This window comes from Electrophorus electricus, chromosome 18, assembly GCF_041902795.1.
Source record: "Electrophorus electricus isolate QZ-2024a chromosome 18, ASM4190279v1, whole genome shotgun sequence".
NCBI lineage: Eukaryota > Metazoa > Chordata > Actinopteri > Gymnotiformes > Gymnotidae > Electrophorus > Electrophorus electricus.
Genome location: NC_137514.1, coordinates 18,632,523 through 18,658,622, shown reverse-complemented (window position 1 = coordinate 18,658,622; position 26,100 = coordinate 18,632,523). Strand labels below are relative to the sequence as shown.

The window sequence follows — 26,100 nt, the reverse complement described above, 5'->3', positions numbered from 1 at the left end:
AGAGGAATGGGTATCTGATCCATATTCCTATTAAGACCCATGCAGCAGATCTGATTTAAGGCCCAAGGCTCTGCCCCCAGTGAGGGCGGGTTTTATTGCAGACCTCCTGAGAGACATGGGCCATGGCAGGGAGGGTAATGGGGGAAGGTGGTGTCCGGCTTTTCTTTGGTGGGGAAAGTAATTTTCCCCAATCCTGGAGGGTGGGGTGGGAGGAGCCTCAAGTCCCAGATTGGGGGGGGGGGGGGGGGGAGTTTGAGGGTGAGCAGAGGATGAGTGAAGTGATGCATGGCGGACCTACACCTCAGACAGATGACATTTATTTGACTGTAGTAGTGACGGAGATAGATGAGTGGTAATGGAGAGAAAAATGAAGGCCATGAAAAGCCCGTGGCTCTCTTGCTAAAGGGAGGACTTCGAACATCTCGTCCAGGCCGACTGGAGGCATGATGGATTCATCTTTTTCCTCCTGCACTACCACAAGCGTTCATTAGCATCCGTGCTGCTTTTTTATAGCACGCCAGCTCAACTCTCTTTTGGTGGCAGTTGCACTGCCTACAGAAATAATAATTCTCTTGCAATACTTCACCAATTTCAAAAGAAAAACAGTTCCTGTATTATTAAGTAAATTGTGAATTAATTTCTGGAAATGCTTTCATGATGGTATACGAACCAGATATTATTGTCATAGTTACTGGATGAAATAGTTAGCTGGTAACATACAATGTAATGCTTACAACCCCCCCCCCCCCCCTTCCAGATAGTAATAATGGCTATCATGATGTAAAGTAATACATCTATTTTGCCTTTTTCTTCTTAACCCTTTGACAGCCATAATAACCATTTGATAACCTTTGATAATTATCTGAATGAATATGAATAGGTAAATATGTACATATGAGGTCAGGTTGTGTGGTATATGGAGCTGCACTTACCATCGGGCTGCTGCAATTCCAGTGCTGCAGTAATTGGCACTTGGACTGTGTCCTGCCATTCAAGCCATTTTGTGCGACATGATGCAAATGACTGAGCCAAAAACTGCTTCATATTCAACCAAAAAATGGTACTACATGCTACATAAAAAAATGCTACAAAGTACAAAAAAAAGGTACCTACTCAGCAGGGCGGTGTCTCCTCCGAGCTGGAGGGGGCATGCGTCATTTGTCAGTTTATGGTATCAAAAAGCATCGAGTTGAGTTTTTGCTTGGTGATGCTGACTGCCATCCCCCACCCCACACCTTCAGTCAATCTCCCTTTTGCTCTGTTTCTCTTACTTTATGTTTATTTCTCACTCTCAGCCTCTTTTTTTCTCCATCTCCAGGACACACTAAAAGCAATTGAGTAACCCCAGCTGACATAGCTGAGATCTTGTCTGCAGAGGTCACTCTCCATGCCAGATGGGAGCATCAGATCTGACGCACACTGATCCTCCATGACCCCAGCCTCCATGTACATGCCCCAAACAAGGCACAGGTCGACTAGCTCAGTCTGTTTGACAGTCTTCATACAACTCAGTGTATGCAATGTTCCTGACATGACAGAGGTCTTATTAATGCAGCTATAATATTTTCAAAAAAAGAATAACAAAAATAAAATTGCAAACAAACAAACAAACCCAAACAAAATATAAGCAAGAGTCTTCCACAGCTTTAATGATGTACACCATTTGGCTGTATGAAAGTCCACACTAGCAGGCCATGACCTGCAGCAGTGGCTCAATAAGAGCTAGATTAAGCAGGTGCGAATCTAAAAAGGCATTGACCACAAACACACACATACACACAAACCCACACACACAAATACCCATACACACCCACACATGCATACATGCATGGCTGCACACACACACACACACACACCTCCCACTTTCTCTACTGAGAGCTTAGCACGAAGCGTGAGTAAGATTTCTAAATGTCTACATGTCAAAGGCCCAAGATCAGCGTCTTAAACAAAGTAAACATATACAAAACAAGCAGTAAACATTGGAAGAGACGGACATTCACTGGATTCAGCAGATGACCTCAAGAAACCCAGCACTGATAATAACAACGCTAGTTACTTCTACTTCCAATGAGAATAGAATCAGTAGACCTATGCATGTTCTCTCTGTGTGGAAGGTTTATAGTTCCCTACTATGGCTCAATCATCATTAGCATCATTAGTTTTGTTGAGAAAATAGATACATTTATGTTATGATTTTCTCTGGATGTAGTTCTGTAAATGGAAGTGGAGCAGTCGGAGATGGAGGGTGCGTTAATAACAGGCATCAAATAAAGAGAGCAGGGTTGAATGGGACCCCAAGACCGATCACAAACCAACCCCCAATGACATGTGGTGTGAAAAGGAATTGCCCCACCCACCACAGCTTAGCTTTGTCCACTTCGAACCCTCTACTTCCTTTTTGTCCCCTCCCACTTTAAAACCAAACTGCTCCATTATTTTTTTATTTTTAGGTTTGCTCGTTTGATTTTTCATCTCTTAGCTTTATGGTGTATGGAACTTTTTCCATTAAACCAAGGTCTAATTGTAATGATATGCTCCCCGATTCATAGATAACGTGATATGGCCTGCCACGTCACTTGTTACACTCGCACCCTGTTAAATCATCTGATTTATGTATGTATTTAATCCCCAGTGTTTGTAGTGTGTTTGTCCGTCAATGTTCCTGTTTCTCCTTTATACTGTGGTGGTCTTTGTCTGTCTGCACTGTTCTCTAGTCATTTTACTTAGTACCACAAAGTTTATTGCTCATGTTTGTATTAGTGTTTATATATATATATATATATATATATTCCAAATGAAACATCGTCAACAACAGCTTCTTCTTCTTCTTCTTCTTCTTCTTCTTCTTATTATTATATGCAGAAAGTAGAAAGAAAATCTGAAGTAAAAACACCTTTTTATACATGCATACATATTCATCAGAGCACTTTATTCATCCAATTTTGTGGGGTTTTGATTCTTTTGGCAAACTAGCAGTGATTTTTTCCTTCTGGAGATCTGCCATAGAGCCCAGAAAACCCCCCCAAAAAACATACAAAACAGATATTACCATAGGATGTTTGGCTGGCAATAAAATGAGCCATGAATAGTGAGAAATGGCCATGAGCCGCAGGTCTCAAACCAGCATGTAGAACGGTGAGCGACACACACAGCACAGGTGGTGGGCGTAGCATGGGGAGTGACCATGAGTGTCTCACAGTCATCAGCGGGAGCGGCATGCGAGGGCAGGGTGATGTCATCGTATTATCAAGGACACGAGGCTCTACAGGGAGGACAGTGACGGGCTACTGGTCCTGCTAGACGTGGGAGGGGCACAGGGACGGTGGGGAAGGCGACCTGCGTTCTGATAACTGAGCACTCTGTGTGTGTGTGTGTGTGTGTGTGTGTGTTCCAGTAGAATTTTCAAGGGGAAGACTGAGGAATCACAGAGGGAGAAAGGAAGGGGGGGATGCAGGTGGGACAAATGGCAGCTTGGAGAACTCTGACAGGCACTGCGCTGTACTGGGGATCCCTGACAGGCAATGGGCAATACTGGGGAACCCTGACAGGCAATAGGCAATACTGGGGAATCCTGACAGGCACTGCCCTGCACTGGGGAACCCTGCCAGCCATTCAATTGTACTGGAGAACCCTGACAGGCATAGTGCTGCACGGGGTAAGTCTGAGGGGAACACTCTGTGGGGAACACGAGACACAGCAGTCCCAAAACTGCCTAATTGTTATCTGTCATTGGAATGTCATTCCCACTTATTGTGTCAATCTTAGCTTTTAAAGCGAACTTGAAATTTGCCTACATTCATCGCCAACCTGCTCGGGCTGTCTGCGTGGAGTCTGTCTCATCACTCCTGAGCATCAGCCGGCTGGATTAGCATTCACCAGACCCTCCCGGCAGTCCCCCTGGGGTCAGAGAGAGTGGGAGTGAGGCTGCCAGGACACCCCCGGAACCCACTGCTGGGCTACAGCTTGAAATGGACCAAAACACATTTATCACTCTGCTGCTAGGGCTGTAATAGCTCCACTCTTGGGGCACAACTTCTGCTGCACTAGATTTAGCTCAACACCGGCTCCGAAGTACACAGGCAATTATAATGAACGTGGAACTATCCTTTACATTCCCCAATGTATTATTAGAATTCTCCTCGCTCTAAATTTATAAGTTTAACATATCCCAACAGGTACACGGCTTTGTAATTAATATTCTATAGCAACCTACAACCTCAGTTCCCAGCTGCAAAGAAGCTGTTACACATGGCTCCTTTCCTTATCTGCATATTTCATTTGAACTATCCATCCCTCTGCTGATGTCCCCACTAAACAAGTGAACTGAATTGCCCAGGACATGGCACTGCATATATGCAGTACAGTCATGAATAGCAAAGCAAGTAAAGTTTATTTCTAATATAGCATTGCAATTTCGGCCCAGCAGCCGCTGAGCACCCCGTGCCATTGTGAGTCACTGTGGTTGTTTTTGCTTGCCAAATTACAGAAACAAAAGCTGGATAGGTGGTAAAGAGAGATGAACTGCTTTCTTGATCTGACTTGAATTTTCTGAATTCCAGGAAAGGGCATGATTCACTCTGAGTTTATTAATTTCTTCTACAACGACCCATATTGTGATGTTAGCTAAGGCGTTTTAGTTCACTGCGGACAGCTTTCTTTTAGATATTGTTATCGGAAAGAAAACTATAGAGTGATAAGTCAATAATTGATGTCCGCATGGCGGACTAAAGAGCACTCTTTGTTATACCTACGACCTTGACTCTTGCAATTCCTTGTTCTGCATCTCTGTCTTTCTGATAATCTTGGAGACTCCTGCTCCCTGTATTGTGACATATTGTGTGTGTTCCTAACCTGCTGCCTATGTTCCTGACCTGCCGTATGTGTTCCTAACCTTTTGTCTGTGTTTGTGACCTGCTGCATGTTCCTGACCTTCTGCCTGTGTTCCTGACATGCTTTGTGTGTTCCTGATCTTCTGCTTGTGTTCTTGACCTGCTACTAAACAATAAAAAAAAAATTCAAAGTGTATTTATACAGAGCTTTTTATAACAGATGTCACAAAGCAGCTTTACAAATTTCCAAGTTAAAGCCCCGACTGAGCAAGCCAAGGTTGACAGTGGCAAGGAAAACTCCGTAGACCATGAGGAAGAAACCTTGAGCAGAACCAAGACCTGCTGTGTTTGTTCCTGACCTTCTGACTGTGTTCCACTTTGGGTTTGCCTGTATCCTTGGCTTGTGTACTTAATAAATTGTCTGTAATTGCATCCTGCATCTCAGATCATTTCTGACACTATCTTTGCATTAATTTCTGTTCAGTGAAGACACATGGAGCAGGATTTGAAAGGGCTGTTTTTTTTCTTGAGAGAACATTAGACACTAACGGCAACCTAACAGAGGCCTTGTGACTGGCTAGGGACATCATTTCCCAAAAACACAGTGGAATTAAGAAGAAAGTTGGCAGTAGATGGTCAGATGTGTAACATGAAGAACATTCTCTTTACTGCATCAGGGTGAGTCCTGGGCCATGATAGATAGTCCTCAAAAACCGCTAAGTGACAATGTGCTGTGATATCAGCTGAGTCTGTTCCTAGCAAAGCACAGACACAGAAATAATAGCAATAATGTTCATGGCCACCGTGCTGACCATGAGAGAAGGACCTGGTAAAGTTCATGCTATGTTGAGAGGGGAGCTCATAGCTGATCTGGTGCCCCATGGCCAAGACCATGAAATGGCCATGAAATATAATGAAGCTAACATCTACATGTAGTATTCCCAAATTCAAAGTGTCCCAATTTAACCCACAAACCCATTTGACCAATTAAACTAATTGGAAAAAACAATTAAACATGTAGGTGAAATTCCTTCAAGATGTATATATGCTCCTCAACTTGCACGACTGTCAAGGGAAACAGCTTTGTTTCTCTTGTCACCATAAAACCAGACAGTGAGTCGAGGAGCCAACCTCTGAAACACCGCCCCCCTCCCCTCCACCAATCTTTGCCTCGCTATCACGACAGGCAGGAGAGAAAACAACTGCCCTTCAATTATGGTGGAGTCAGCGAGAAAGAATAATTGCGTTGGGCGTAAGCGTGCTCCCACAGAGGTCGCGCGGGCTTAAGACTCAGCGCTGTCCCATGCCCCCGCAGCGGATTAGGCCTGAAACTCTGTCTGTGTGTGTGTGTGTGTATGTGTGTGTGTGTGGGTGGGAGGAGGGGAGGGATGTTGTCCAGGCCACTGGAGTGGCGAGCAGCATAGGTGGGGGATGACTCAAGTCCTGCATAAGCACACTTTCGCACGAGAGCCCGTAGGTTGCCAGGGAATGGGCAGGAAAGCTCCGTCGCCACCGTTGGCTCCCAATGGAGGACGTGCAGCTGTACAGCTGGACTGAAAAGATAGCTCTGCTTTTGTTGCTTGTTTTTAATCAATGCTGTTGCAATTGAAGGATCTTTTTTCTTGTGTAACATTATAACATAAATTAGCTTCTTAAATGCTCTGGCTGATATAGTGCAGTCCCCTAGTTATTGCTAGTTATTTGTATGTCATGGCATCCTTCTTCATCCTTCTTTGTCATAACTGTCTGCTCTCCACCAGGCAGATGTTATGTTTTCTTGAGGAAAAAACAAAACAAAACAGTGTCAGGTGTTTTAGTGTTACCCACACCACACAGCATTGAGAAGCATCCATGTCTTTTTCATGATGGTCATAAGAATGTGTGTTTAGAGCAACTGTGAGGGTGTCTTTGTGTGTGTGTATGCATATCTGCGCAACTCATTTACCTGTGTGTGTGTGTGTCTGTGCATGTGTGTGTGTGTGTCCTTAAGAAAGAAAAAGTTTTGTTTCTTACAATTCTTACAATTCTCACTGCCTGAATGCTTCTACCTTTTTATCAAATAGTATATAAAGGTAGAAGTAAAATGTGAAAAGCAAAACATGGTGATGGATCCAACAGCGCTGAGCGAGCCCTTGTGAAGAGGAAGGGAGGACCTTGCGGCCTTCACCTGTCCGTCTCCGGCACACAGAGACCTGCTGAATGGGCGGGACGAATGGAGCCTAGTTCAGGAACGCTCATCTCTCCTGGACTCCCATCACTGCACACGGGACAACCACAAGTAAAAAAACAAAACAAAAACAACAACAAAAACACTGAACTGCACCAAAATGCAGAACTGCTTCCCTGCAGAAGGGGAGAAGTCAAGAGGGATTTGTCTCAATCTAACGAATTTGAATGAATGAATGCATAACTAATATAAATTTTTCCATGATGTTTATTCGTGCTTCTGTTTTCATTTATGCGGGTTGTTACCCGGAGACTGGCCAACAGATGGGGAAGCTGGCGATGCCGGCAAAAGCAGACGGAAGCATCGCAGGAAAGCAGATCAGACTTGCTGCTTGTGTCCCTCCCTCTGGGGGTCAAGGTGCAAAGATCACATGTCTGAAGGGGACCACTTTAATGCACTCGTGCATGTGTAGTAGCCTTCTGATTCCTTTCAGGATGTTTCGTAGTGACATTCTGGATCTGCCAGCGGTTTGCAAAGGGACGTGGGTTCCTGCCCTGTTCCACACATTATTAAACAGGTTCTGCCACTGGGGTAAGCATCATCTAATGTAGGCTGAGGATATCAAAGGGTATTACTGTATATAAGATTGACAGAGCACACAGACACGCACACACACACACATACACACACACACACAAACATACAGACACAGTTCTGCACAATTCAGTTTCCCAGATAAACCTCAGCCACAGTAGAAGAAAATAGCCATATCGAGGCAGATGAAGTTCAGAGCTCTGTCCGAATAAAATGATGTGGCTCAGTGCAAGCTGGAGACAGATTTTTTCAAGTGCCACAGGTGCTGCAGTGAGCCTAACCACAGGATCTGCCGAGCCAGCCACTGGGAAACAAGCAAACAGAGGAAAACCCATCACAATCTACGGATCTCTATTTTCACTTGATATGCTGCCACCCTGGTTTCACACAGCTTCTCTTATGAACAGCATCATGGTGAGAAGCTGCATTTACTAGTGCCAAGTGGATGAAGGGAGTGTCAGACCTGTTAGCTGAGACAAACAAACAAACACACACACACACACACACACACACACACACACACACACACACACACACACACACACACACACACACACACACACACACACACACACACACACACAGGAGCTCTCAGAAGCGAAGCACTGGTGTGGGACATGTTTGTCAAAACACATACAATCACACACCATGCGCATGCTTTTTTGCATCCTCACATGCAACTCTTTCCTTTTATTCCCTCTCTCTCTCTTACAAACACACACACACCCACACACACACAGACACAAACAAATACACATTAGTCTGCACTGCATTCTTTATTCCTGCGGCAGCTGAGGGTGAGAGAGGTGGACTCAGACCATTAGAGAGGGCTGCCTGTGTGTGGGGAACAGAGATTTATATATAGAAATAAAAAGGTATTAAAGTGAGAACAGGATTTGTTTTCTACACTCAATTTGGTGTGTGTGTGTGTGTGTCTGTGTGTGTGTGTGTGTGTGTGTGTGTGTGTGTGTGTGTGTGTGTGTGTGTGTGTGTGTGTGTGTGTGTGTGAGCAAAGAGATGGATTAACATACACCAATCTGAGTGGATTAATGTGTTGAAAATGCTGGTGTCTCATTTCTGCTCTTCAGCTGCAGCTAATATCTGACCCATTCCAGCCACACACACACACACACACACACACACACACACACACACACACACACACACACACACACACACACGCGCAAACACACACACACACGCGCAAACACACTTTTATATCTCTCACTTTTATATCACAGGGCTTAGTGTTATTGCTTGGTTTTCAAAAAGCCAGTGACCTTTACCAAGTCAATCAACCACACACACACACACACACACACACACACACACACACACACGCACTGCCCACTTCAATGCATACTCCAATGGTCACAAGTTAATCCTTACTCTCTGGGAAGTCGCTGTTGGAGGCTGTTTAACACATTACATAACGAGTCTTTTTTATTCCACATTACAGATGATGTAGGCCAGGTGTGCTTGGATCTGACACAGTGCACGTGCGAGGCAACTTTGAAGAGCTCTGCTCATTCTCAAGCTCTGGTCTTAGTGTCCTTAATGTTGGCTGCTGCTATCTCTCCAGACTCTGCACTGATCCAGTGCAATTTTGTGTCAAGAACACGACAATTGAATCCTGGGAATTACAATGCTGTCCTTTAGTTGCATCAATGCAAATGAGCTTTATTCTGTGAATTAAAATTTGAAAACTAATTTGCAATCATGTTGTTAGCAGCTTCTGATACATGGTGTACACAGAAAAGGCATATAGAACTGATATTAACTGATGGTGACTTTCATCTTTTATATTTAAAGGAAAAGGACAGTAAGCATTGGGGAAGAAAAGAAAAGAAAAGAAAAGAAACCTTTCTGCTGCCACTTCCCTCAAGCGAGTGTACCTTTCTGTGCCTTTCTGTGCTGAGTGTCTTTGGGCAGAACTATGTAGCGAGCATCGTGGAGCAAAGTGCCAAAGGTCAGTTGATGTTTACAATAGGAAAGTGAGCCCGAGGGTCTTGCTGGAGCATGAATGCTACCAAAGTGTCTTCCGAGCTAATCGCAGTCTCCGTCTCGCCATCAGCGTGATGAACGCTTGTTCGGAATCGACTCGACTGACCCCGGTGAAAGGAGCAGACGCCAACACGGGGGAGGAAGACGCAGGAGGGAGGACGATGTCGTGTCTTGGGCCTTGAAGCAAGCACGGGTTTTTGCGAAAGACACCCTCGTTGCGTGTTCCCGTTAGCTTGCAGAACGTGCATCCGTCCTTGGAATCGAGGCGGAGGAGCTTATGCGTGCCTGGGTGCATGGGGGTCGTCCCTTGCATGTCTGCCCGCCCCCAACCTAAATCTGCTCCTTCCACTCTGGTCTCCGTAGCTGTGGCTTCTTCTTTGAGAATATGAACAAAATCGCTGCTGAAACAAAAAACAAACACTTCTCAAAGAGTTTGTGTAAAGTCGGCTTTGCTACTGCTTGCTTCAAGATTTTTTTAAATCTCGCAATTGCTATGCTTGAAAGATTCCATTTTACCCCACCTCTCTCTTCCAAAGGAAAGGGTTACCAATTTCCAGTAATTCACCACAGCCTCACCAACGTAGAATGATTGAAGGCAAATGACTCCTTGAAAGGAAACAAGTACCTCAGAATAACAATTGCTTAAATGAACTTCTTTTTGCCTCATACAAAAATAAGCATGAGCAGCTATATAAAAGTAATCCATTAAAAGAGCTGAAATGTGTGATAAGGTTCTTTCTTTGTCCCTCTCTGTTCACCATTCTTTTTCTGTGATGCCTGTCATAAATCCAGCCCCAGCATCTAGACATGCTTTATGACATGCTTTATGGCATGCGCACACACACACATGCATACACACACACACACACACACACACACACACACACACACACACACAGGTCCTCTAAAGGAACTAAAGCGAGATGGCCCATAAATCCCAGGCAGAGAGGCTGAATCTGCAGAGCAGGACAGTGACTACACACACACACACAGACCCTTCTGCACGCCCATGTCAGCTGGAGCTTTTTCATTATTGACAAAATGTAGCAATGAAAGGGGACATAAAAGAATTACGATGGGGAGCCGTGTTCCTCGCCAGCGCGCCTGTGCCGGAGGCTGCGGTGTTCGCTGAAGCAACTTCCCCGCTCCCACCCACTGCTTTCACATCATCGCCTAATTATTCGGCCCTCTGTGGGCCCAGTCAAGGGCTCAGGGTGGAGATATCACTGAACTCTGCAATAGGTAGTGGCCCTCTAGGGCCAGGCTAGTGTAATCACGATATTTATTATTACAAAATTGGCACTGCACTATAGAATTTACTGTATTATACTGTGGGGGGTTTGGGGGACAGAACAATATCTTTTCTCTCTGTGGCTCACTGCATGTTGGGCCCTTACTGGTGAATGTTTCCCAAGTAGAGTCCATTACAACCTTGCTATATAAGTGTGTGAAGAATTTTGTTCACAGTGTTTGCAAATTCTTGAGGCTGCTCCTAAATGAAACTTTTCATTTTGCCAGCAGAATATCCATCAGAGTTTCAAAGCCACTTCAAAAGTAGCATTCTCCAAAGTTAGTTAAGGACACACACAAACAAACACACACACACACACACACACACACACACACACACACACACACACAGAAAGAGACAGGGACATGGACATCTTTTTCACCTTGATGCATGCAAGGTTTCCAAAATCACTACCTTGAGATATGGGCTGATTATTCAATGACATTATCAGTGTAATTCCAACCCACATGGTCACCACCCTGTTTTCCAGAGCCCTGTATTCCAGCAGACTTCAGTTCAAACCTAAACCTAAAACACCTGATCCAGATAGTCAAGCTGGGGAGTGAGTATGAACATCCATCTCTTTTCGTCAGTCCCATTTGTCTTGGTTTCTTCTCTTCCCCCCCCCCCCCCCCCGAAAAAATAAATAAATAAATAAATAAATAAATAAATAAATAAATAAAAATGCATACATAAACACACAAATTCATTGTGTGTCTTTGTAAGTGGCATGTTCTTTACAGAACAGATCTGATGGTGCCTTTTCAGTAAAACCAAACACTATTCAAACATTCATGTGGCTTGGGTTTCTCTTTTTTTCTGCCATTCAAAAGGGCTAATGTTTAATGCTTAGAACTCAGATCATTATTCACCTCTGAAACCTCTGAACCATTTTGTATGATTTTTGTGTCTCTTAATAATCCATTAAAATAAAAATACAAAAATGCATAGTATTTTATGATGGTGTTTGAAAAAAAACAGCACATATTAACAAGCATTTATAAAGAAAAATATCTGTTATTATTATCAATGTTGTTTTTATCATCTTCATCATCATCATCATTCTTCTTCTTCTTCTGCTTCTTCTTCTTCTTCTTCTTCTTCTTCTTCTTCTTCTTCTTCTTATTATTATTAACTGAATGAGATTGCGTGCCCCATTCTCACTATGCCAGCATCTAAAAAAGCCCAGCACATGTGGCTTATTCTGTCAGTGGGGCATGTGGTACAGAGATATCAGACTGATTTCAAGGTGCACGGTTTCAACAATGTAAGGTTGAATCTCAGCAAGCTTCCATTATGGTACTGGCTCACAACTCCAACTCCTTTTGATTAATTCTGCTCTAATATCATTTTAAATACCTGTGCTATCTAAGGCACAATTCAGCCATTTAAGGGCCCATTATTCCTATTTGATTATTTTCTCTTGAACAGAATGACCTGTCAAAGACAGAACAATCTAGAAATGCCAACAAGGATATTTTAAAGAGCCTTGACAGTGTAATTATCAGCCTGTAATACACAATTCACCAGAGGGCTGGGTGCCAGTATGTGCCAGGATACTATTTTCAGTATAGCCCTCTTTCCATTAGTGCAAGAGAATTTGCATGTGGGATAGGGGGGTCAAATTCTCACAGGAAGCTAAGGAAATGTCACCTAAACATGGTAATAATGCTAAAAATAATTAGTTATTAAGAACTAGTAAGCATATCATTACTGCACAGGGAAATGTAATTTATACACCTGATGCTAATCTGTGGTCGTAAGATTTATAATTCCATTGCTAAAGTGTCTTGGCTGATTGATAACATTTGTGGTATGTAAAAATGTGATTTTCCTCCGAAATCATTGCTTTACTTGACATATTGTTGTCAGATGAAAAATACATATGTCCAAAGTTCCACTTTTTCAGGAACACTAAAGTGTACTTCTCTGAATGTAACGGTGAAAAAAAAACACAATGTACTTTAGACATGTCAGCACTTGAATGAAAAAAAAAGGATTCATTTTGGATTTAGAATATACTAACATGTAACAAGCACCATAACATTACTTTTTAAAATAAACTATAAATCAACTATAAATTGCCAGGATTTACATATGTGTATTGAGTATTCATCCTATTTTTGCATCCCGTCTGCCGACGTGTTTTTTTTTATTCGCTGTTTGACTCGATTGTTTCAATTTCTGGACTTGTAACAGGACTACGAGTTTGTCTTTCTCTTATATACCATTTGCCTCTGGTCCTGTTGCTGATCGGTGGCTGTATTGTGACTTTTGGAATTACCCATTGTGAATAAACCGATGTCGTCTGTATTTTATTGCATGCGTCTGACTGATTTAGACAGCTATTGAAGTTCAGCTAGCCATTTCATAAACCGAAACTAAAACTGTCCCTAAATAAAACATGCACATGCTCCTTCAAAATAACTGACTATTTGAAAAGCAAAATAAAGCGAAAGGGTAAATATACCTTGAATATTTGGATGAACACATGGCAAGACTTTTGCCATGTTCTCAAACAGTATTGCAGGTGCTGTTTGATGAACTCATCTTGCAGAAGGCCTATATAGACATTCTAGTGAAATAAATGTGACTTTTCAATTTTATATAGGTCATTGCCACTGCTAAGGACAGTCAGATGTATGGCCACATTCCATACATGGAAAAAAAAAAAAAAAAAAAAAAGGTAAAAATTGCTGTTGATGTTTTTGTTGTGTGCCATGCCCCACTCAGGTGGTGTGTCTTGCTTCAGTCACCACAACACCTGTGTGTTATTATGTTATTACGTTGTCTAAGCTTTTTGTGTTTGTGACCAAACCAAGACAACTGTACCGACCATGTTGTTAAAATCTTAAATATACTTCATAAGAAGCAGAGCTGTTGAATTATGAGGGTCAAGGGGGAGGGATTCTACCATTGAGATCTTAAACTATACCATTAACTATAAAATATTTCATCCTTAGTTCAAGGCACGAAAAAGGCTAAGGTTATCTGGGGCTCAACGGCGTGATTATGGTCAATATGGTCAATGAGGACGATGAGGTCTACAACCTCTACGATGGGCTTTTAGCGCCCAGTTTAAGCCCTAATAACATTCCCACATGTGGAAAGCTGTTCCAGGGAGGGATTTGCTCATTTCTTCTTTTTTGCTAGTTGTGCAAATCTGGGGAAAAAAGTCGGCACCAGCACTTTAGGAGCACTTTTTTTGTCCAGTTGACAGGGTTGGCATGGTCAGTTAGATATCTGATATCTGAGTTATTAAGTGTGATGAAGCAAAACAAACAAACAAACAACAACAACAACAACAACAACAAAAAACACTGGTTTTATGGATGAACTTGTTAACTATAATTTTGGAAGTGGTCACAGCGGGGACATCCTGCTTAGTGATATATGGCCCGTTTGGGTCTGAAGCGCGTAGAACACAGCGCTGCCTAAACAACCTAATCCTGGTTTCTACTGGAAATTACCCTACATAATGAGCAGGGGGACTGCCACACAGAATGAGCATGAAAGAGGCAGACAGACGTGAAATATGTAGAAAGCAGACGGAGGGAGAGAAAGAGAGGGGAAGGGAGGGAGTGGGAGGGATGGTGGAAGGGAGGGAGAAAGAGAGAGAGGGAGCAGGCAGTGTATAGAAGCCTACAGCGAGGTGCCATCTGTAGGAAGCATCCCCGCCAAAGCCCTAATCAGGCTATCCATCACACCTCCACCTGCTCCTGCCAAACACACCCTGATCCAGTCACTGGCCCCAACAGCGGTGGACGATTTGTACCTCCTGCTAAATTACCTCATGCCTGACTGGACCCTCATTTAGCAGGCAAATCGACTCTGTGCGATGCACAATAAAAGACAGGCTACAGAGAAAAAAAACAGCCTCATTTTTAGGTGTACGCTAATGATGGTTTAGTCCAAAAAAGAGAGCGAGAGAGAGTACTGGCTTTTGTCATCATGGTTTATGTGATGGGTTCACAGGCTGGTGTATTTAATAACAGCTTCTGTCTGACTCAAGATATTGGAGAAGGATGTTAATGGTCAGATAGCAGAGTCTCTATTGATGAAATTAAATCAGACCTGTTTTTGTTCTTTTCATGGCTGTCTGTACATGTTTGGCCATGTGAGCACAGCATGCAGAGAGTGATTCATCTATGACCGACTGTAAGTGACACAGATGAAGCCCTGTTGGTAGTGTGGTTTTACAAACTGGAAAAAGACATGGCTTCAGGCTACCTTCAGCCTACCTCTGGGTGACATGCTGTGTAACAATTTCTTTCAGTTAACCAGATAACCTTAACCAGGGACTGAACTGCCATTTTATAAGAGACCACTTATATTTGACAGCCTTGACACTTGGCTTATGTTGTACTGCTTACTGAAAAAGCCTACACTGTGAGATACAGTCTAACACACACACACACACACACACACACACACACACACACACACACACACACACACACAGAGTAGTTAAAACCCACACAACAGAATCCATCAACATATCCGCTTGAAAATCTTAGAGCCACATCATGCTTTGAAAGGAAACTATGTGCATTCATGTTCTCCCTGTCCGCCCATCCCACTGCAGGTCCAGCCATGCAAACTTCAAGCTGATATGATTGCTGAGTCTCTCCCGGGCACCATGAGCAGTGCCGTGACTGTGCATAGAGAGGGTTTGCTTCCCAGAATGCAGTCCTCCAGTAAACAACCCCCTCTGAAACAGAGGTGAGGCAAACTCCTGTGGTTGAGTTTAAACGAGCACAGAGGAGAAAAGGGGGAGGAGGAGAAAGGACAGTGTTCGAGGGTCCCGATCCTCTGTTGTGGCGTGGCTCGGATACTACCCGTTTGTTCCTCGCTGATCAAAACAACCTCAGCCAGGCGGTACCCCAGCTAACAGATGCTTCCAACCTGCCTCATATGATTTACAGTGCCACAGTCCATTAACATATTATTATATTCACATATTAGCATGCCCTTGGCATCACGTTCTTCTCGCCTAACGGCTCCGAGATCTTTGGCAGACAGTGCTGAGCCCAGGTAATTTGACGTGGAATAAATTCTAATGCATCAAGTTAAATTACCTGGTCAAATATGGAGATGGATTTTATTACAGTAAAAAAGGGTAATAAAAGCTTCATCATGGAAACCTTCATGGTACAGTGCTGGTGCCCACCAAGCTGACTCCACTGAGCCTGACAAATGAGAAGGTCACTTGAAATTTCCACTTTTGTTCGGTATCCGGTATCCAGTATATATATATATATATATATATATATATATATATATATATATATATATATCTAATAACTTTCTGCCTAACCACTCAGATAGACCTTCAAATAGGTCCCAACAGCAAGTTGCGTTAGCTAGCTAACCAAATATTTTATAATACATATAAAATAGTGTACACATGTAATACATATAGTAACCACAAGAATATTCAAGGATGAATTTGATCTGTATTGACTTAAGGTTGCTGATTTCCTCATGAGATGCACTGCTTCTCTTTGGAGGTGTTCAGTGGTTTCTCAATCAGTCCCATGCTTAATTCTTGTAAAATTAAGATCACCTAGTTGTCTACTGGGAGCCTTTCACCAAATGAACATGAATTCAGAATTGATTTTCCACATCGCTTTCCCACATCTGTGAGGTGGCTGTCATTTTTCATAAGGAAAAAAGATGACCAGCTGCCATTGAGGAGGGAGGCCGATTCCACCTCAGTGGTTTGGCATATTGAAGATATTGTATAATGTCAATGACATTGGAAACAGAAGCTAACAGAATTCTAATGTTGTTTCCCCACTGGTAGTCACGTTTTCCTTTTTAGGGGAACAATTTTCCTCAAACACACAAGATATGTGAAGTCACCAAGAAAGTCAACTATTATATAATTTTCAACAAGGAACTTAATTAACTCTCCTGATCTGTTTTCAAATTAACATTATGTAGAGTTGGGGACCACAATGAGCCAAAACATCTTTGTTGAGTTTATAGCAATATGATACTGATAGCAATACAGTAAAAACTCATTTAAAAATATGCAATATACTGCATCTTGTCTGCATCTAATGCTAAACTAAAGGCTTATAACTGTACGAGATGTTTAATGTATTTAAAAGTCTCTACAATACATTTGCTTGTCTACTTAACAACTATTGCTAAACTAAACAGATTTATTTCTGAGTTTGTGTGTATGCATGTGGCTGGTGTGTGCACAGGTGTGAGCATAAATAAATGATGGAGGTAAAGTGACAGGGAGCTAAATCACATATCACTCACACATGGCAAAGACCAGTTAGCTTTTGCTGATATATTCTAACACTTATTTAACCCTGTTACTCAAGAGTGTGAATGACTCAAACATAATCTCTGTGACATAAATGTATATATTTTGTCTGTGTGTTGGCAGGAGGCGGTTGCACATACACCAATTTGAAATGTAGTTTGTTTGTTTTTTTAACATTCATTGCAGAGGCTAAGCTAGTCGTCAACTTTGATGTTGCCAAAATCATTTTGGTTGTCCTTTCAGTTAAATAAAGCTGTACATTTGTGAACCAGACAAACTCTAAGGGGTTATTAAGAAAACAAACAGAGGAAGACGAGGGCGGGGTGGTGACCGGAGAGGAGATTTTGTGATCAGGCACAAAATCCACACCGCACCAGAGCGGCGGGAGCAGCTTGGCTGGCAGCGGGATGGCCGCACCAGTCCTGTGCCAATTGCGTCCGTGCTGGCGTTAAATGGGCCCACCTGCCAATCACCCCACCCTCCACCACCCTCCTCCTACGGCAGTGTCTGGCAAGCAGAGCAGCCGCAGCTTCTCTTGGCAGGCCTCAGCCTCTATTGTCACACCTCCAATTAGTGATAGTAAGGCTGTAGTAAACAGGTTATGGACTGTGCTGAGCTCATGCACAATCTTCAGAGACAGCAAGAGAGCATTAAAAGTTGTCCAGAATGAATGAGTGAATGAATGAATGAGTGAATAAATAAGTAAATGAAATAATGAGTAAACAAGTTAATTGACTTTGGTAACAAATTAATCAATTAGTTTGGTCATATATACTGAGAAGAGCTCTTCTTCAAGATGTTCTTTTCACCATATTGCAGCACAAAGAAACTACCATTGCCTTTTGACATGATTCCAGAAACTCCCCATCTTAGAAGTCTGGCACTGACGTGGAGTCATCTCCGGCTGCCCCAGCCCCTGCCGGTGCGCAAGCCATCTATGTCAGACTGCACCACAGGATTCCGACTTCTCCTCAGAGGCTCTAAGATTCTCCGGTATCCCCACAGCCCCAGACACTGACACTGTGAGACCCTGGTATCCTGTGGATTGTTGATTTTTGGAGGTATCAGCCTCTTTTTTCTAAATAGTCCTGTAGCACACCTGCTAAAACAGCCATAGTAAGGCACAGGTAACACCAAGGACATGAGGTTCGTACACATATGTGTTGTCATACTGATAAATACGTATGTTGCTCTGGACAAGAGTGTCTGCCAAATGCTGAAAATGTTAAATGAATGCCTGCATAGCGATATGCACAGAAATCAGGGAATTACTTCCCTGCTCCTGTTAAGGTCCAATATGATTACAGAAATGCAAGTGGTAATTATTGTAAATGATACTCGAAGATCTCTTCACCATTTCGAGTAAGAGAGTCGGACTGCTGTGCTGTCCCTGAGAGAATGAAATCATTACAGACTGATCTCAAATGACATTACAGATAGTGACAGAGCGACAAAAGTGTAAATTATTTAACACAGTGGATGGAGAGCTGCATATCACTGTAATGAACACCCAACTGTTTCATTCTGGCTGGTTTGTAATGAAGAAAACCATAGTAGCTTGCCTCTACCTTTCTACCAGGATCCATTCTAGAATCTTCGGTGGGTGGGGGGATGGGGGGGGGTTGAAATGTATTTGAAATTAGTATTTATGATCATGGGGTTATTACTGAAATAGATTATGCCTTAATTTTGACACTCATTGCCTTTCTATGAAGAACTGTGAAGTATCATTACAGGCCAGTCTCCTGAATACTATTCTGTCTTCGTACTGGCCAAAAAGGGGTACTCTCATGGTTAATCCTCATTGGCAGAGTCATTTAGTTAGTTCAAAAGCTTATTCTTGCAAGACTCTGACGTAGGTTTACAGCAGTGCGCCACACTGAGCCATAGACTAAGCTTCTGGAAAGAAAAAGAAATGGCGCCCAGTTTGGGCTGCCGGCACAGCTGTACAAATGACAGCCCTAATATGTTCACAGCTGCCAGGAGCGAGCGGATGAATCAGTGTCCGCTTCCACCAGCCTACACGACCTGACAGGCCTCACTGTGTACGCCTGCCACCCCCACCACGCACACATGGTCAGGTTCTCTGAACAGTCTGACATGATATCAGTCACTCGCACCAAGGGCAAGGTAATGGCCACTGCCAGCACGCACACGGTTTGGCTTACTCTCACCAAACAGCGCTGAAACACACTCCACATTAACACTTGGCCTGCCTGCAATCTGTCATGGGCAAAGCAACAGATAAAGACCCCGTCACCCTGAAGCTCAGTTTAAAAGCAGTATAAGATAATAAAATGTAATTGTGAACTTCAAATTAGCATTTGGTGTTTATGACATCAGGGACGGAATTTATTAGGTGAATAATTGCTTATTTACACATGGGTTTATGGGCACAATCTTTTATAAACTGAGGTAGTTTAAACAATTCCTTTAAGTCTATAGTACTGGCAAGGCAAGCAGAACCTATTTTTCTTGTAAAAAAAAAAAAAAAAAAAAAAAAAAAAAAAGTCAGACGACCTTGGTTTCCTTTTATATTCTACAAAGTTTTTGAAACATTTAAAACATGTCCATTATGGAAGAGTGCCAGCATTAATCTGCTGCTTGGAACCACACTCAAAAACACTTTTAACTAGTCACTGGCATTCTTGGACTAACACTGTTTGGCAAGGTCAAGAGTTTCTTCACTGTGCGTGAAGTCATTTCACCGGCTGAACATCTTGGCAGGACAAAGTCAACACTGTGTTGTGGTGCATACGAGTGCATGAATTGTCTACAATAGTATGGATATCATTCTTCTCTGATAACTTAGCTCACCCGTGAAGACATCAAAATACACAATGTATGGTGTGAAAACCTGTGTAGAAACCTGTTTAAAAACCACTTCATACACCTAGAATAATATCTTACTGCCACAACTCAGATTTTTGGCAAAAGGTGTCATACTCATGGTGGTCAGCCTGACAATGTTTGCCTTCACTTCACGTGTATTTTTTTTTTAATGGAATGTTTGGTCCTCAATAAGAGTTAGATAGATGAGTCATGCACATACCCATAAATGTGCGCTCGATTGCGCAAATGTGGTTTTCGATCACAATGGGCCTGCGGGTCCACTACACTCTCTGTGGAATCATCCTCTTTCTCATTTTCCTGCTGCAGTAAATCCAGCACCATGAGAGGGATGATCCTAAATGCTGCATAAGCTCTGGTGTGACATCCATAAACAGCTCGTGGCTCATTCATGACATCGACCTGCAGTGGTGAGCTACTGTCTGCTTCATGACCAGAAGCTCTTCCAGTGAAAAACCGCCACTTACATTAACTTTTCTACATGCCTACAAGGCACTTTGGCATTCTAATCCTATAACTGTATCATCGAGTCATATAAGAGGTAAACAAGCATTCATTAATTTATTCTTTAATTCATCCATTCACCTAACCATCCATCCATTCCCTCACTCACCCATTCGTCCATTTTACTTATTTTTTTTAACTATGAAAATTAAAGCAGTAGTGCCTGTGTGAATTAGAAGCATTAGAAGCGCCCTCCTTTGTTTTCTCCTTATTGAGGCTAAGCACACACAAGCCTATTTCACAGCTGGCCACTAAAGGGAGCCTGCATCTTGATCATTAACCAACAATATTCTCTATCAGGTAGTGATGAATTTGCCTGCTTGTTTTGTTTCCTTTACACAACAGACTGAAATCTCAGATAGTGCTTTGCTGAAAGATGACTACTGACCGATTCGAATAACTTATATCCCTCGGATACAAAGCGAACTTCTTACACGTTGAAACTGCAGAAGCAAAGGGAATAAACACTACATGTTGCTGCAACACTATCATCCTGGCAGGTGGCTTGTCCAGGATGCAAACTGCAACATTGAAAGGTTTACTCTAAGCACGAGGTGACGTGGTGTCCTGGGTGAGCTCGTCGGAAATTCCGGCCCTGTAGGCCGGAACACGAACACTTATCCATCAGAGGAGAAGAATTGCGATGTAGGAGAGAATTTGTCTCCTCTGCGCTCTGTTTCGCAGCACTTCCTCATACCCACAGCTTGTTCTTTAGCTCTTAGTTGCTTGCTCATTTCATCTCAGGTTTAAAAGGAATAAACTTTTGAGCTGACGAACAATTGAGCAGTTAATTTGCTCTGCCCTGGCTCCAGCCTTGCCTCTAATTGCATCACTGAAACTGGGGTGCAGAACTGTTCTTATAGGGTCAGCCTCTCTCTCTCTCTCTCTCTCTCTCTCTCTCTCTCTCTCTCTCTCTCTATCTATCTCTCTCTCTCCCTCTCTCTCTCCTTCCCTTTCTTTCTCTCTCACTCTATCTCTCTACAACGCTGTGTCTTTCAGGTTAAAGCTACACGTGTGTGTGTGTGTGTGAGCGAGACTTTGAACGAGAGAAAGTAAGAAAAGACTGAGAAAGCAGGGATATCGGGGTAATCACCACAGCCATCACATACTCCCTCATTCTGCTCTGAGTGTGCTGAGAGGCCGGCAGAAATTCTCTTCAGCACTTACTGTCCCAAACGCCTCTCACTTTGTTCTAGCTCTACAATCTCATCAGACACCCCTCACCTACTGGAGAAGGAGATGCCTGTTGCGTACTGAACCATTTGACTACTTTTTTTTTACAACATGGAATACATGATACACAAGGCTGGACTGGGGGTTGGGGGGTGGGGGGTATAAAGGAATTCCATCTCCCCCAGTTAAAAAGGGAACAAAAACCTACCCCCCTATAAAACTGCCATCCCTGCAGTTAATCTTTAATTGTGTTCTTCAAACCAAATCACAATAGGGGCAAAATATTAACCTCATTTTTGAATGGAAAATGTAATGGGCATTTCCCATTATTTGGTATTTGAAGAATATTGCTATTTGGTATTTGAAGAATATATATATATTCTTAAAAAAAAAATATATATATATATATATATATATATATATATATATATATATATATATATATATATATATATATATATATATATATATGTTTGTTTGGTTTTTTTTACAATCAGACCACTAATGGTACATAATTTTACACAGCACACACAGTTCGAATTCATGTAATTAAAGGAACTTTATGGGCAGTTATGTTCACACTGAATTGCAGAGTCAGTGGACAGTGAGAAAGAAACACTGCCAGGGAACGTGTTTAGATGAAAGTAACCTAATGTTTATCTTCTTAGCACTGGGAGCCTTTAGCTTGTATTTAGGTTCTTGTATTGCTTATTTCCATTATGGTCCATGTCTGACCTGAGGCAACAATACACTGGCTGTATTTATCCAGCTCACCACTCTGTCGAAAAACAGAAGAGCCATGAGGTACGCTCAGGCACCCTCGACATGTTTTCATAATTAGTCTACCAAGCTGGAGAGAGACAGAGAGGAGAGTAAGACCCAGTGAGAGAGAGAAAGGGTCTGTATGTGTGTGTGTGTGTGTGTGTGTGTGTGTGTGTGTGTGTGTGTGTGTGTGTGAGAAAGAGGCAGTGTGAAAGAGGGAGAGAGAGAAAGCACGCATGGGAGAACAAGTAAAAGAGAGGGTCTGATAGCATGAGAGGCAGAGAGAGCGAAGGAGATAGAGGGAGAGGAGTTTAGCATTTCATCCGCTAATTAATTTGTGATGTGGTGTGTGTGTGTGTGTGTGTGTGTGTGTGTGTGTGTGTGTGTGTGTGTGTGTGTGTGTGTGTGAAAGAGGCAGTGTGAAAGAGGGAGAGAGAGAAAGCACGCATGGGAGAACAAGTGAAAGAGAGGGTCTGATAGCATGAGAGGCAGAGAGAGTGAAGGAGATAGAGGGAGAGCAGTTTAGCATTTCATCCGCTAATTAATTTGTGATGTGGGGTGTGTGTGTGTGTGTGTGTGTGTGTGTTGGGGGGCACTAAAGCACTTCTCCTGTGGAGGAGCCTCTTGCCTCATACCTGTTGGCATGGACCACGGTGTGCTCCATTGCCTCTATGCGCTGTAATTTACTCAGCCGAGTGCTCGAGCGCTTGTCAAGTGCCAGGCGGAAAATCAGTCAAAGAGAGGCTTGACAAAGGCCCCTGAGTAATGCACACACTGCATAACTGCTACCACTAGCCAATCGCAGCGGATGACCGTGGCTATTTCTTTGCGAAAGAGTATCTCTCAATCAGTACCCGGACAGGAAGGGAAAGTGTTTCCTGAGTAGAACAGTTTGGGTATAAAATACTGACTAAGACGAGTCACATAAGTGTTGTAATCTGTTCCCAGAGCTGGAGGTCATCATCTAGCATGAACAGACTGGGAAACACACATTGCAAAGCGACAGGGAGTTGAAGCCCACACATTTGATTATAGACAAATTGTCCTTCCTGAAGGTTAAGCATATCAGAGAATTCAAGATGTTTATATTTACCTTTTCACTTCTTTATCTTTTTTTAATGTCTTTTTTTAGCATGTCACAGGCAGTACAGACATTACAGGCTTTAGAGGCACCCACCCCACGCACACACATTAATTAATCTAATGTGGAATCTAATTTGGTTAAATATGCAAAATTATTCATGAATTAAAAATGACAGCTCTTATTATTGTAACGTCTTTGAACGCAAATAAACAGGTTTACTTATTAGAAATGATAAATTAATGTTGCAGCATAAAATAAATTTTGGGTTCCAAACTTATGGCCAAGAAATAGAAACACTCAAAATGCGGCACTGGGAATGTGTGTGTGTGTGTGTGTGTGTGTGTGTGTGTGTGGGTTGTTTGTGTGTGTCTGTTGTGTGCATGTGAAGAGCTGAAGATTCGTTGTGATTTCTTGCATGGAATTAACAGAAGAGAAATGGAATGGGATTTGGAATGAGAAATAGCAATGTAAAATATTGAATAAAGCGGCTCCAAACGGCCTTGTCAGGACTGGCTTATAGATTCCCAGTCATTCCCTGAGTTGGGGCAGAGTCCGTCTGGAGCTCGGAAGCCCAATTGTGGTAAGGAAGGGTGGAAAGCAGTGAAGCCGTCATCACCGTATGATTGAAAAACCTCCGAAGGCGGATAGTGAACCATATGTGTGAGAAGCTTTTAAAGATGGTGGGTGAACCGTATGAGTGAGAAGCTTTTGAAGGTGGATGTTGAGCTCCCACCCGGCTGCAGGCCGGCAGGCCTTGCTAGCCATGCTGCAGGGTTAAGTGGTGTAGCAGAAGATTGACATTATCAAATACCAGCATCTCGCTGCTTCAAAGAGCCCACCACACCCGTGTGCCCAGAGCATGTCAGGGGAGATCAAAACCAGACATGCTCAAGCACACACACACACACACACACACACACACACACACACACACACACACACACACACACACACACACACACACACACACACACACACACACACACACACACACACACACACACACACACTCTCCCTCCATTTAAGCTGTGTTTTAGTGTCTTCAATAGTCACTTGACTGTAGAAGAACAACAGACAGAAAAAAAGGCAGCAACCAAAGTTAATATTATTATGATTAAATTACAAACACATAAAGGAAGAAACATGCAGGAAAACTATATTCTCATCACATTATGAAGATTCCTTTTGAAAGGTGTTTCCCAGTGTTTTCCTCGGACACACCCACTCATAACATGTGCGTGTTAATGAGCCAAGTGAGGCATATCAGGAGCAGGGGGCATGCCCAAGAGCCAGGCACCCGCGTGATTGGATGGCTCGCACGTCCCACAATGCTGATGGGTCACATCTCCCAATGCCTGTGCCTACTAAAGTGGATGATGAAAGAATCCACACCTTACCGTCCCCTGCTCCACTGGCACAAGATGAAAGAACGAAATGGCAACATTACCTAGAAAAAAAGGGGAAAAAAAGGTAAAAGCATGTTAGATATGCGATTTCAACCAATGACAAACACCACATGCATTTAGTATTCGGAATGCCGAAGCTGTAGGACAATGTAGGACAACCATTCAGTGCCAATTTTTTCTTTAATCAATTGCCAAACAGGTTTGTATGGGGTTCAGAATGTGAACGGTATTTTGATGCAGGTTCAGTGAATACAGGCTGTGTAGGAAACAACTCATTTGCCATTGTTCTGATTACTGCTATGCTTGTTTTTCTCCAGCATAGTTCACTTTCAAAAACCCAGTGCCCTCAACCAGGGGCTGCAGTCTCTTTAACTATATGGTACTATATTTAACTATAAGTGTAGAACTGGGTCAGGGGTGCTTCTGTGTCCTGGACTACAATACATCTTTAGCACCAAATATATGAGTGCTGACCTTTATGTAATAATTTAATTGTTTGACAGTCATGCCTTCTTACCTACTGTGTTGTCAGCTCAATGCCAAATACCCAAACTTTTCCTATCACCACGTAGTGCCACTGACTTTGGAGACCACTGACCTTGGCTCATCTACCAAGGCTTTCCAAAGGATGTTTGTGTGTGCATGTGTGTGTGTGTGTCTGTGTGTGTTGGTGGGGGATATAATATTTTTGGAGTTTAGAGCAGATCTGTAAATGCAACTGTATCGATTTACTAAAAGAGCCTTCTGTAATGCTGGTGAAATTTGTGCACAACATTCCTGTATCTCCTGCATCGATCCTGTTGACTTTCTGTTTGTGAGTGTGTATGGGTGTATGTGTGTGTGTGGTGGGGGTTGGGGGGGGGGTGGTATGCGGTTGTATCAGAGAGTGAGAGGAAGAACAAAAATTACATTGCATTTGGTTTTCGAAATTGTGCTTCGATTCAATTCTATGGCATAAATTAAAGCACAACAACACCTTATTTCACAGATGCAGATGCACAGATTCCCCTATGCAGATGTTTATTTGCAAGAACAATCATGAAAAAGTTTTAAAGTTTATATGGAGTATTTCTCAATGCTCCCAAATGGTTTTGAGTGGAATATTATATTTTAGTCAATCACCACAGCAACAGTCTTTACGTTTGTTGATGTT

At 42.7% G+C, this 26,100-nt stretch overlaps 1 protein-coding gene across 21 annotated transcripts in view; it reads right to left on the bottom strand.

The window, feature by feature from the left end:
* LOC113579187 (receptor tyrosine-protein kinase erbB-4) overlaps window positions 1-26,100 on the bottom strand; it is a 165,432-nt gene that overhangs the window by 98,639 nt on the left and 40,693 nt on the right. For 4 of the 21 annotated variants that reach the window (XM_081700987.1, XM_081700984.1, XM_081700985.1 and 1 more), the window contains one exon: window positions 24,934-24,988. The exons of 4 other annotated variants lie outside the window; for them this stretch is intronic. Coding sequence is in view for 11 of the 17 variants with exons in the window: in XM_081700975.1 (XP_081557101.1) it covers window positions 3,808-3,853 (46 nt within the window). In the remaining 6 variants the exon portion in view is untranslated. Of the gene's footprint in view, window positions 1-3,807; window positions 6,606-6,996; window positions 7,087-7,301; window positions 7,895-24,933; window positions 24,989-26,100 lie in introns of all 21 variants that reach the window. 13 more of the 21 variants (XM_081700975.1, XM_081700971.1, XM_081700976.1 and 10 more) reach the window with 8 other exon arrangements.